Consider the following 11691-nt stretch of genomic DNA (forward strand, 5'->3'; position numbering starts at 1 on the left):
TTAACTAGTGCCTTCTATGCTATCCTATTAGGACACGGATACCTAAAGTCCTATCTCTATCGCTTTGGACACGCAACGACGCCAGACTGCCCTTGCGGACGACGAGAAACAGCAGAACACCTCGTATGTAGCTGCCCTATCTACGATGTATTTAGGCTACTACCTCTACGACAAGCACAATCTCTGCTAGAAATAGTAGAAGATAAGGAACTCCGGAAACACCTTACTACCTTTCTCTCGGATACAAAGATTGCTTCTAGGTCCTAGCACCTAGCAAGAGGCGAAGACGAGACCGTCTAGCCTACACTCCTTTTACTTTTCCTTATTTGTCTTTCTTTAAAGTCCTTCGGTACTAGCTTGCTACTATCCTAGGCACGGGTCTTTCCCTAAGGTCAAGAGATACGAGAGAACAACGATTGTACATAGATAGACTGCTGTCGCGAGACAGCCGTCCTACATAGTCATAGACTTATACAGGACGTAAATGGAACAAACAAACAAACAAACAAACAAACAACTCGCTCGTTACGTACTCGCGGACTAAACGGACTAGCTCGTAGCTAGAAGGAGTAATAAACGTATATCTTATATCTTAATAGCTTAATATTTTAATATTATAATTCTCTTCCTTAAAACCGGCTCGCGGCGTACTCGTAGGCTAAAACGGCTAGCTCGTAAGCGTAAAAACGAGGGATTTAAGGGGATATATAGTAACTAACGTATTTATTTAGGTATTAATGTATAGGCTCGTAAGGCTCGCGGAGAGCTCGTAGGCTAAATCGATCTATCTATTTATCTATTAAGCCTAGTCTACTAAACTTCTTATTAATAGTACGCTAATACTATAATACCGACTACTTAATCTTAGTAATAGTAGCCTTTAACTTACTACGTATATTATTAACCTTATCTATAATCTCCTTAATTAGCTTAGCCTTAATCTTAGCCTTTAGCTAATCTCTTATACCCTTTAAACTACTAATCTTACGCTTTAAATCCGATACCTCCGACTCTAACGTAGCGATCTTATCCTACGCCTTATTTATCTTACCTCGTATACTAATAATAGCCTCCTTTAATATAGACTTCTTTTCTACCGGCTCCTTCTTAATCTTTACCTACTCTCTAGTAAAATACGGAGGCTTACTCTTATAGTAGTAGTAAGCGTAGGTAGCGAGAGTCTTAGAAGTCTTATAGACAAGTCCGCGATCTTCGTACTAGCCGTACTTAGTAACCGCTAGAATACCTATTATTTATTATTAGCCTATAAGCCTTACTAAGAGCTATACGAGCTATATTACCTTTATCCGTCTCTATAACTCTACGTATATAATCGTATCTTATAAGTATCTAACGTCTACTCTTCCTCGTATTACGGTTTACGCTCTATACTCTAAAGAGGGCATCGTTCTATTAGAGGTTAGAGATATACTAGAAGTCTTTAGAAGTAGCTATAGTAGACTTATTATAGACGAGGAGGTCGGTAGGTAGCTAAGGAGTAGGAGTAATAGCTATAGTAGATATAGTCGCTAGCTTATCGTCGTTATCGTCGGAGAGAGAGAGAGTCCGCGTAGGTAGTCGGGGTCGCGAGCCTTACTAAGTTCCGTATTAAGTACTATCTAACTAGCTATTTTTACGTACGCGCGAGGGTACGATATTATAAGCTATATATATTATATAACGAGCGAGCTACGAGCGCGCGCGGTAGAGTAGTAGAAGTAGTAGTATTAATAAGAGGTTTAAGAGTCGAAGAAAATAGTACTTATCTAACTAAATAGCGTATTAGCGCGTACTTATATATAATTATTAATAATTAGAGTAACTAGCGCAGCTATATAGCGACAATATAAGCAATTAGCGACAATAGTGGTAGTAGTAGTGTTATTATAAAGTTGAAAATCGATGAATCCGCCTAAATGTCACTATAGGCCGCGATCTATAGGCCGCGATCATGATTAGTGCCAAGGTGAAAAGTTTCCTCCTGGATTTCTCTCTGCATAACAATACATATCTACCAATTAAAGGGTATCCCTCCTCTCAGCTTGAATCCAATTACAACACCGCCCAGTGTGAAGCCAGACCAAGCCTATGAAAAAGAAAAAATCTAGCCACAGACAACCCGGAGAGCTACACTACACCTGCCACTTCCACTGCTACAGCATCCTCTTCCTGAAAAGTACCTCGGCCTCTGGGTCAGGCACGACGGCCAGTCCGTAGTGTAACTGTCCTGGGTTGGGGGTCTGTGGGGAGCGCATAATGTCGTAGCGTCTCAGCAGCTCAGCCAAAATCACCTTGAGCTGCGCTGACGCAAAGAATCTTCCCGGGCAAGCCCAGATCCCGTGGCCAAAGTTGATGTTGTCCGTCCCAGTGCTGGTGTGTTGGTACTTGAGGGCATTTCCGGGCATGTCGCGAAGCTTTGAAAATCGAAACCCATCGAACTGGTCGGCGTTGTCGCCCCATAGCTTCCTATCTCGATTGATCGGATGAGCTCGAATCATCACGGTTGACCCAGCGGGGATTCGATGGCCTGTCGATGTAACAAACCCGTGGGGATTTGTAACGATGCGAGGGATGTTTGCTAATCCAAGTCAGCTGCTGATGGATATGTCTCTTGGCTTCACATCTCCGTACCGAGTGAAGGAGGGCTCAGTCGCTGAGACTCTCGAATGAAGCTATCACATTTCCGAAGCCTAGACAAGGCGTGCTTATCAATGATTCCACTTGGTCCCAGCACCTCTGCCAGCTCTTGACGTAGTTCCGGAATGTGTTCTGGGTACTTGGCCAGATCGAAAACCATGGAGGAGATGGCATTTGTCAGATTGTAGATGGAAGCAAAAGTCACCAGCAGCTCGTCTCGAGCAAGCTGCTCGGCAGTGGGCTGGACCTTGTAATGCGCTGTAAGCCATTCCAGCATGGAGCCTCCAGCAGGGTCCGAAGTTGTCTTGCTGTGGATTCCTTGCCTCTTTGCAGCGAGTATCGGGCTGAGCTTTTCTACCGTAGCTCTTCTGAATCGCTTCAAGGTTCGAACCTGGGGCAGAAAGGTGGCAACGAGTGGACGAATGAACCGGGGGATCAAACGGAGTATCATCCATGCTGTTGTAACATTTTGCGTGTATTGTGTCGTTGCTTCCACCCACTCGGGGTCACGACTCAACGGAAGGCCGACAAACACACGTCCCGACAGCAGCGACGCAATCCGCGCCATCGCCGCCCGTATTCTGATCCCGGTCCATACATCGTCGCACTGCCCTATGCACTGGTCCATGGCGTATCCAATCTCATCTGTGAACGCATCCAAAGCCGTGGGTGTACTCCTTGTCAGTGTATATCGCATCGTGTCGTCGAATTCGTCTGCCTTGGTGCCCATAAAGGTGTATTCGCCGAGGAAAACGTTGAAATGGTGCTTCCTGTGTCGCCGTCAACTTTTCAGCGACGCCCGGCAGATATAAAGTGTCCGTACTTTATCGAGACCTCGCATTCCGGCAGCGATTTTACCGTCTCGATCTCGGAGCGCGGTAATACAAATACTTGCATGCCATGCATGGACAGTACGAAAGGAGTTTCTGGGAGCTGGTGAGATGTCAAAATGACGAGAGCATAGATGACAAAGTTCAAGGCGAGTCACCTTCTCGTTTGCTTCCTCCATCGTCTGAATCACGTCAGTCTCGCCCTGGAACACAGCAAACTTCGAAGGGCGATCTGCGCGCCTTGCTCTTGCCGTAACGAGCCATACAAGTCGAGCCGTCACGAACAAGATGAATGCTCCTGCAATGAAGCCTCTAGGCGTATCTTTGATGTGATGGATAATAGGCATGTTGTGTGGGTGATGTCGAAGAACCTGCTGTGGTCAATTGGGCTGGCGGCTATGGGACCTACGACAACGTCTTCTACGGCTCGGATAATAAGGTGTACGACCTGGATTCGATCGGAACACATAAGCGGACCGATGCCATCGCCAGCGGACCGATGACATGTCTAGCTCGGCTTGCGTAACATGCTTCCTTTGCACGGCTTGCTAGAAGATGTATTATTCAAGGTCGCGTTCTCCTTGAAGTCCTGCTTTCAATTCAAGTCCTGTTTCCCTTCAAATCCTACACTGGTCACCCAATCCTGCCACAATGTCTGATTATCAAAACTTCACATGCAATGTGTCTTATTCGGCACCTGCCAACTCCGACAATACGCCATCAGCCCAAAGGTTGACCGTTGCCGAACTTTGGCAAGGCATCAAGCGCGGAGCGCGCAATCCGAACGATTTCGGCGACTTCGTCAGACATGTTAAGATCCTGGAAGAACATGGCTCATGTCTTACTCGCGAGATGAGTATCGGCGACGGTGCAGTGCATTTGAAGGACGGTGACAGCATTGTGCAAGAGGTTACCGTCGTTCCTCCACTCTACGTAAGTCCTTTCGGGATTTGTGCCGATGCCGGACTCTACTGACGGTCACTCCAGGTCCAGTCTATCACGCGCGGCACTGGAGCAAAGACGATCATGATGGCAGGCCATAGTGCTGACGAAGGCGACGTCGGAGATGGATCCCACAATCCGTACCTTACGTTGATCTACGAGCTGAAAATGGGAGAGCATGGCCCAGCGCCTGATAGCGTGGAGGCCCTCACGATCGAAAAGCACTACAAGGAGCTGGCCGTCAATATGGTTCGAGGGAGCATTGCCAAAATTCGAGCCTGGAAGATGGACGGCAAGCTCGAACAGTGGCGAAGGCAAGACCTTGAGCTGGAAGCTAGCAGGTTGTGACTGGTTTCGGTCGGCGTAGAGAGTTTTAGAAGTTAATCGTGTGTTGTCCAAGTCTGCGCCTTGCTCTCATTCCTCAATTCAGGAGCCATATCTTTGCACCGTAGATCACCATGTTGTTCAAGCGGACAGTTGTAGAGCTGCGTGGACCCATGAGACAGTGCGAGAGGCTGGTAGCTGCCGGAGCCAAAGGATCGTCCTTTGTGATGTGGTCATGTAGAATCGCTCCTGAAGGCAATTGGCTCCAACATCAAACAGCTTGGAGGAGGGAGATTGACGGTAGAGACAAGAAATGGCATCAAATAGACGAGTACCAAGTTTGAAAGAACCTAAACTATCGTACATCCCTCAAGAGACCAATATCAATGCTCCAGCACGTACGATACCGACCTGGAACCGACTATTTCGGGCTCGTTGGCTCACTTGCAGAGCATGCCGCCATCCTGAGAATGAAAAGTCAGCCCAAAGGAGCTCGTTCACGCTAAAGAAGAATCAATGAAATACTCACGCTGAGGAGCGTCGTGCCGTTCAGGTACGCTCCAGCGCGGCTTGCCAAAAACAAGACAGCACCAGCGATGTCTTCCGGACTACCGCTCCTCTCGGCGGGACACATCTCCCGCGGCAAAGACCTCGCCCCCTGGAAAGCACCTTCGGATCGACTGTTCGTATATGGCGGGAACATTGCCATGTACGCGCTGTTCATTTCGGTCGGATAGTGTCCAGGGGCGAGACTGTTGACACGAATACGCAGAGAACGCTGTGCGAACTTCGTTGACAGTATCTCCGCAAGCCCCGACGAGGCGGCCTTGGAAGTGCAGTACGCCGTGAGCGTAGGCAACAAGCTGCGGTCGTACGCGGCGGCCGATGTGGTCACCACGATTTGTGAGTCCTGGACGACATTTCCCTGTCTGTTCCCTTTGTCGAGCAGCTCGAGAAAAGCCATGGCTGTGTAGAAGACCGCGGTGGTGTTGACATTCAGGATTTGTGTAAATTCCTGAAGGAGCTCCGGCTTCAGCATCTTGGACTGAAATTGACCCGCGGTACCAGTTTGGACGTTGTCATCCGGATCATGACACACGCCGGTTGTGCCAGCATTGGCAAAGACGACGTTGACGAATCCTTGCTCCTTTTCAACGACGGCGACGACGTCGTTCAGCGAGTCGACGTCCGTGACATCTCCGACGAGCGGAATGATGGATCCGTTCACTGCACTCTCCGCGGCCTTTTGCAGCGGGTCTGCTCTCCGGCCCACCACGTAGACGGCTTTCGCGCCGTTGGCATCCAAAGCCTGAGCCGTATACAGACCGAGACCAGTTCCTCCGCCCGTGACAACAGCTACCAGGCCCGCAACGCTGAACAAATTCTCCATCTCGATGACGTCTGGCGTTGAATCGGTGGTCGAGTCCCCCTTCGCGTAATTATTGATGAGTACTGTGGAACTGTGCGTGACGAATTGGCAAAACACGCCCACTTTGTAAGATACGCTTTCGCGTTCTCGGGACAAGCAATCTCATGGCTCCTGAGAACGCCCAGGCACCGCGAGATGCTGTGTTGAGGATCTCGGCACCGATTGGATGCTACGGCGGCCGTTCGGCGCTCGGCGGCATCTTCACGGCATCCGGGGAGCAGCAGAGGGACTTGACGTTGTAGCAGGGCCGTATCGGCTGTTTCGGCCACCCGAGGTAGTGTGAGATTGTAGACTACTTTGGCCCCTTATGCCTACGCTCGGCCCGCTTGTGGATGATGTAGCAGCAGTGCTTGCGAGCGAGGCACAGTCGAAGATGTCGCCACGGTCAATCCCTGACCCGACCGTACCGCAGTCTCGTTCTAATGTAACTCAACTTCCATCTTGCAATTGCCGAACAACAACTTGCCCAGGGCAATCGGACTTCGGCTGATGAACCACAAGCACACCTGCAAGGCAGTTGTTGCACAATGAAATCCGTGATCAACCTCGCAAGGGCAGAGAACCAAGTCGTTCGAAAGGAACTCCTGGCAATATACAAGACCAGCATCCGACGGGAGCTCCGAGTCGACGTACGTAAAACTCAAACGACGCTGGCTGTGTCAGCGAATTGACAACAGCAGTCTCTCACGTACCCTGACGGTCTCGGTGGAAGCCGATCCCTTCGATCAGCGCTGGCCGGGTTCTTCAACCGCTGGCTTTGTCCAATTGAGCCCATCAAAGATGAGCACATTGCTGTCACTCCGGGAGCGACAAACTGCTTGGCAACCATTCTGAGCTGTACGTGCAGTCCCGGGGACACTGTCCTCATCCCCGGCTCTTACTGGAGTAAGTATACCTCGCAGAACATTCGGAGATTCTTCTGAAGTGTGAAATTGACAGATGGCTTTGACGTCCACTTTCCTTTGACGCCCAGAGTGGTGATTGTCAATCCCGCACCCAAAGATTCGCCCGCCAATGACATGGGCCCCGAGATTGTCGCCTCGCTAGAGGAGACCATACGCCAGCTATCGAGCACGAAGAAACCGCGCGCAATCGTCGTAACGAACCCTCACAACCCGACTGGACGCGTTTATGATCGGACTGTTTTGGAAGACTTGGCGATTCTATGCCAAAGACACAGCATGCTTCTAATCGTGGATGAAGTCTATGCCCTCAGTAGATGTGCGCCAACCAGAACCAAAGGCACGAGCTTCCGGTCTGCTGTATCGCTCGACCTGAATGCCCTAGGGGTGGACGCCAAACGTGTCGTCACGGTTTGGGGGACCAGCAAAGACTTTGGCAGTAGCGGCATCCGCATTGTAAGACCGCTGCTCCATTTTGCTCCGACTGCAGATTCCGTGACGATACTGACCGTCGCCCAGGGCTGTGCCATCACTCGAGACCCACGCCTGCAGAAAAATCTTGGCTTCCGAGCAACGCCCCAGATTTGCGCTCTCTCCAGCCTTGTCACGACGGGCTTACTGAACCACTCAAGCTTACCACATCTCATCCAAAGAAATCAAGAGTTCCTCGGAAAGGCATACAGAATTGTGGACAAATGGTGCACGTCGCACGAAGTCGATTTCGTACCGGCCGCGTACGGACTGTTTGTCCTGGCGCGACTTGCGCCTCTCGCCCAGACCGCCGAAGACGAGTGCGCGATGTGTGAGGCTTTGAGCGAGGTCGGGGTTCTCGTCGCGCCTGGCCAGCATTTTCACTGGAGAAGTTTTGGGTGGGCACGGATATGCTTTGCGGTTGAACCGGACACTCTCCGCGAGGCCCTTCGACGCATAGCAAGTGCGCTGAAGCTGGCACGGACTCCTGTTTCGCAACGTGCTCGAGGGAAAAATGGTCACAAAAAGCCAAACGTGTAGCAATATATCAACTCTTTCTCCATACTGCGCCTCCGTTACCAGAATACTCGAGCCTCGATGCCTCTCAGCAGTAGTTGAAGCCTTTCAGTATTTACAACAGCAAATCCAATGAGCCCTTGCACCCCACAACGTCCCAAAGGTCGGATAAGCGGCGTCATCATCGTCAAGGGATACACCCAATGAACGCCGACATTCGATTCTTTAGGTCTTCCAACAACGGCTGGAGAGTTTGACAGCGATCCGGCCAGCAGTCTTCCAGCTGTCGGTTGAGTGTGCGGACGAGTGCCAGAGCCTTCTCGAGTTCACTCCGCACAACTTGGCGCCACAGGACCGCGGCAGTCGACTCGTCGATCAAGAAGGATCCGAATTTCATTCTGGGGTGGGACGGCCGGGTTTCCGTGTCCAACGTGGTCGATTCTGGAGAGGGCTGCTGTCGAATGTTCTCCCCACATCCGCTCATTCCGAGGACAGAGCCGTAGATTTCAGACATCAGTTGCAGGGCCACGACGACCAGCATCTGGCAAGCTTTGCAGCGTCCGAAGGATCGAGACTCGGTGGCAGTGGCCAGCTGTCCCACTTGAGTCTTGAGAGTACCTAGCAGAACATCTGCACCAGTAGCCGGAGTCTCCATCAGCTGGAACAGTGTTGCAATGCTGCCTGAACACTTGTCGAACACCAGGCCCGTGGCGTGGTCGATGTGACTGTTAGCCGACGACGAAGGTTGGAAGTCCTCTGTTGTCCAGCCGGGCGAAGTCTGTGGCGCAGATACCTGGCCAACGGGCTGCGGAAACGGGGCAAATGTTTGATCGAGCACATTGCCAGACACGGCATCCACGAGACCATCCACACCGGGCAGATGGTTCCCATATTGCGGGAAATCCATGAAGAGATCCTCACTGAGCAGACCGTCAGCCCAGTCGGCTGTAGGTTCAAATCCCACATGTGCAGCCGAACCGCTGCGACGTGGACTCGTGTGCTCGGAGGCGGGGTTTCCGGCAGATTTCGGCCGTGATCCTTCTGGTGCGCCCATCGCTCGCCCTCGACGACGAACGGTGGAGCACTTGCCCACCATGGAGTACTCATAGTGGCACCGCAGGTTGAGCTGAAGGCAACGAGAGCAGCCCGATCGCTCTCCCGAACACTTGACCTGGGTGACAACGTCAACATCGTGATTCCGACGTCTCTCACTCTTCGCCACTCACTTTACCGACATGGCAGTGCGTGCACGCACTCCGAAGACGCGCCGATGGTGGTCTTGGTGACATTGGCATCGTAGTGGCGTGCAGAAAAGCGAACCTCGGTGACACCAGAAGGATCATTTCGCGGGAAGCGAGCAACACCAAGGATGCCGCTCGCCCATACATGTCCAGACACGGCCCGTGGAGTGATCCCGGGCCAATGTTGTCTCGAGCAACGACCTTGATGGCAGCATCTGAATGCAGGGCTATACCAATGAGGAGGAAACATCCCTTTGCGCCTTGCGGCGGAGATGCAATGGGCCAGTCCGAGGGCTCTGGTCCAACAGGCAAGCGCGCGCACGAGTCCGTTGCCTGCACTGGTATTGCGCAAGTGCCCATGAACCCACACCCGCTGAGTCGGTCGGGCTGTGCTTCTGATGACGAGCGTGACTGGGCTGAGGTCACAAGCGACGAAGAACTAGGACCATCCCATGGGATCGCCACGTGGTTTTAGGTAACATCTAGAACTACCAGTCTACCACGTGGGTCAACATAAACTTTCCCGGTTTCACCACGTGGGGGCCCAGGCCAAATCTTATCGCCCGATTGCAGGACGGGACTCCAGGACCATCAAGGTGGCTCACGTCGGTGTCCGAGAGGGAGCACGCTCACATGCCGTGACCAAGGTAGAACCGCAGTAAGGTACGAAGCGGAGCCATCATGGTCTGGCGGCGGCGGCGTCTCGTACGAGGCCTCGCGTGGTCACTCCCGTCTCGTCCGAGCGGCCTGAGTATGTGTTCATCAGGCGGGGATTCCTGGTCAAAACAGCCGCTGGCCCGCGACCGCCTCGTGATTCGCGATCTCATCGACTCAGGAGGTCGAGACCAAGACGAACAAATGACATGGAGCCCGTCGAAGAGCAGGATGTTTTGCAACAAGCTCGACAACTCCTCCGTGAGGCGCCCCTGATAGGTATGAGGCTCGCCAAGCTCAACGGATCACGATGAGCCGCTGACGACACGCTGATGTCTCTCTCCAGACGGCCACAATGACTTTGCATACATCCTCCGAGGCTGGTTCGCTGGTACCCCGCAGATTCAGGAACAGGGACGCTATCGTTCAATTCCCATCGGCCAAACAGATGTCGAGCGTGTCAAGAAGAGCGGCCTCGGTGGTCAGTTCTGGAGCGCTTTCGTGCCGGCGGTAAGCCTCACGAATCGGACTGCTATCCTCGGGATGCATGACCTTGAGATGTGCTGTCCTTGAAATTCTACTAAACTGTCCCACAAGCCTCCCGAAGAACATGAGCCGCACCTCCGCGCCTTTCTGCACACCGTTCAGCAAATCGACTTGATCGCTCAAGTAATCGACTCGGCTCCAGACACCTTCGAGTTCGCCTACAGCGCCAAATCGATCACACGCATCTTCGGCACGGGCAAGATCGCCTGCCTCGTGGGGATCGAGGGCCTGCATCAGATCGGTGGAAGCATGGCTGCGCTCCGCCAACTCCACCGCCTGGGGGTGCGGTATGCAACCCTATGTCATGATACCAATAATGAGTTTGCAGACTCTGCCGTTCGTGATTTGGATGCTGCCCCGAAGCCGAGATAGGAACGTGTTGACTCGAGTGGCAGACGGCCCAACGGGCGCGGCACGGCGGCCTATCTCCGCGCGGATCGCAGGCCATCCGAGAGATGAATCGCATTGGAATGTATGGAAGCAAGTTCACCAATTGCGTCCGCTCCATGCTCATCACTTTCGCAGGATGATTGACCTCTCTCACACAAGCGACGACTGCCAACGACAGGTTCTGGCATTGTCACAAAGCCCTGTGATCTTCTCGCATTCGTCCTGGTAAGCCCTCTCGCCACGGTTTAGACGATCATGCCAGCCGCTCACCATGTGCTGCGTCAGCTACGCCCTCCGCGCCCACCCTCGTAACGTCAGTGACGACGTTCTCGCTCTGCTCAAGAAGAACAATGGGCTCATCATGATCACCTTCTTGCGAGAGCTTTCCGGCATCGACGAGCTTTCATCTCAAACCGCATCGTGCTCGACGGTTGTAGATCACATCGAGTACGCCGCCCGCTGCACCGGATGGGAACATGTTGGTGTGGGATCGGACTTCGATGGTATGCTCGAAGGTCCCACGGGACTCGACGACGTCACGGCATTCCCGTGTCTGATCGCGGAAATGCTCCGACGTGACATCAGTCGGGACCAGATGCAGATGGTCATGGGAGGCAACCTGTTGCGCGTACTGAAGGACGTGGAGGATCATGCTACTAGGCAGCGAAACGATGGTGCTTCGGTGCTGCAGGATACCGTCTTGCCGGTGTGGACGGAGGCGCAACGCGAGATGCTGTTGGCAAAGGGAGCAGAACGAGGCCTCGTTACTTCTGACACTTCCCAGACAGTCTAATTTGATGAGCGGACTC

The 11691-nt window shown here is 52.5% G+C and overlaps 4 protein-coding genes across 4 annotated transcripts; 2 read left to right on the top strand and 2 right to left on the bottom strand.

Moving 5' to 3' along the window:
• Positions 1–2153: 2153 nt before the first annotated feature.
• On the bottom strand, positions 2154–3814 carry CYP-41 (putative P450 monooxygenase; the record flags this gene model as incomplete). The annotated part of the gene is made up of 4 exons (XM_003855755.1): positions 2154–2578; positions 2632–3407; positions 3461–3570; positions 3626–3814. The coding sequence occupies 4 exons, from the start codon at positions 3812–3814 to the stop codon at positions 2154–2156; spliced, it is 1500 nt and encodes a 499-aa protein (XP_003855803.1).
• A 373-nt stretch (positions 3815–4187) lies between these two features.
• Positions 4188–6123, bottom strand: MYCGRDRAFT_90360 (uncharacterized protein; the record flags this gene model as incomplete). Its single annotated transcript, XM_003855754.1, has 3 exons — positions 4188–4286; positions 4554–4736; positions 5263–6123. The coding sequence occupies 3 exons, from the start codon at positions 6121–6123 to the stop codon at positions 4188–4190; spliced, it is 1143 nt and encodes a 380-aa protein (XP_003855802.1).
• Positions 6124–6689: 566 nt separating this feature from the next.
• Positions 6690–8075, top strand: ACCS1 (aminocyclopropane-1-carboxylate synthase-like protein; the record flags this gene model as incomplete). Its single annotated transcript, XM_003854670.1, has 4 exons — positions 6690–6791; positions 6843–7047; positions 7102–7520; positions 7584–8075. 4 exons carry the CDS (start codon positions 6690–6692, stop codon positions 8073–8075), a joined length of 1218 nt encoding a protein of 405 aa, XP_003854718.1.
• Positions 8076–10155: 2080 nt separating this feature from the next.
• Positions 10156–11675, top strand: GliJ (dipeptidase; the record flags this gene model as incomplete). Its single annotated transcript, XM_003854671.1, has 6 exons — positions 10156–10225; positions 10293–10456; positions 10544–10828; positions 10888–10964; positions 11018–11107; positions 11168–11675. 6 exons carry the CDS (start codon positions 10156–10158, stop codon positions 11673–11675), a joined length of 1194 nt encoding a protein of 397 aa, XP_003854719.1.
• Between the last annotated feature and the right edge of the window lie 16 nt (positions 11676–11691).

Source organism: Zymoseptoria tritici, chromosome 2, assembly GCF_000219625.1.
Source record: "Zymoseptoria tritici IPO323 chromosome 2, whole genome shotgun sequence".
Taxonomy (NCBI): domain Eukaryota; kingdom Fungi; phylum Ascomycota; class Dothideomycetes; order Mycosphaerellales; family Mycosphaerellaceae; genus Zymoseptoria; species Zymoseptoria tritici.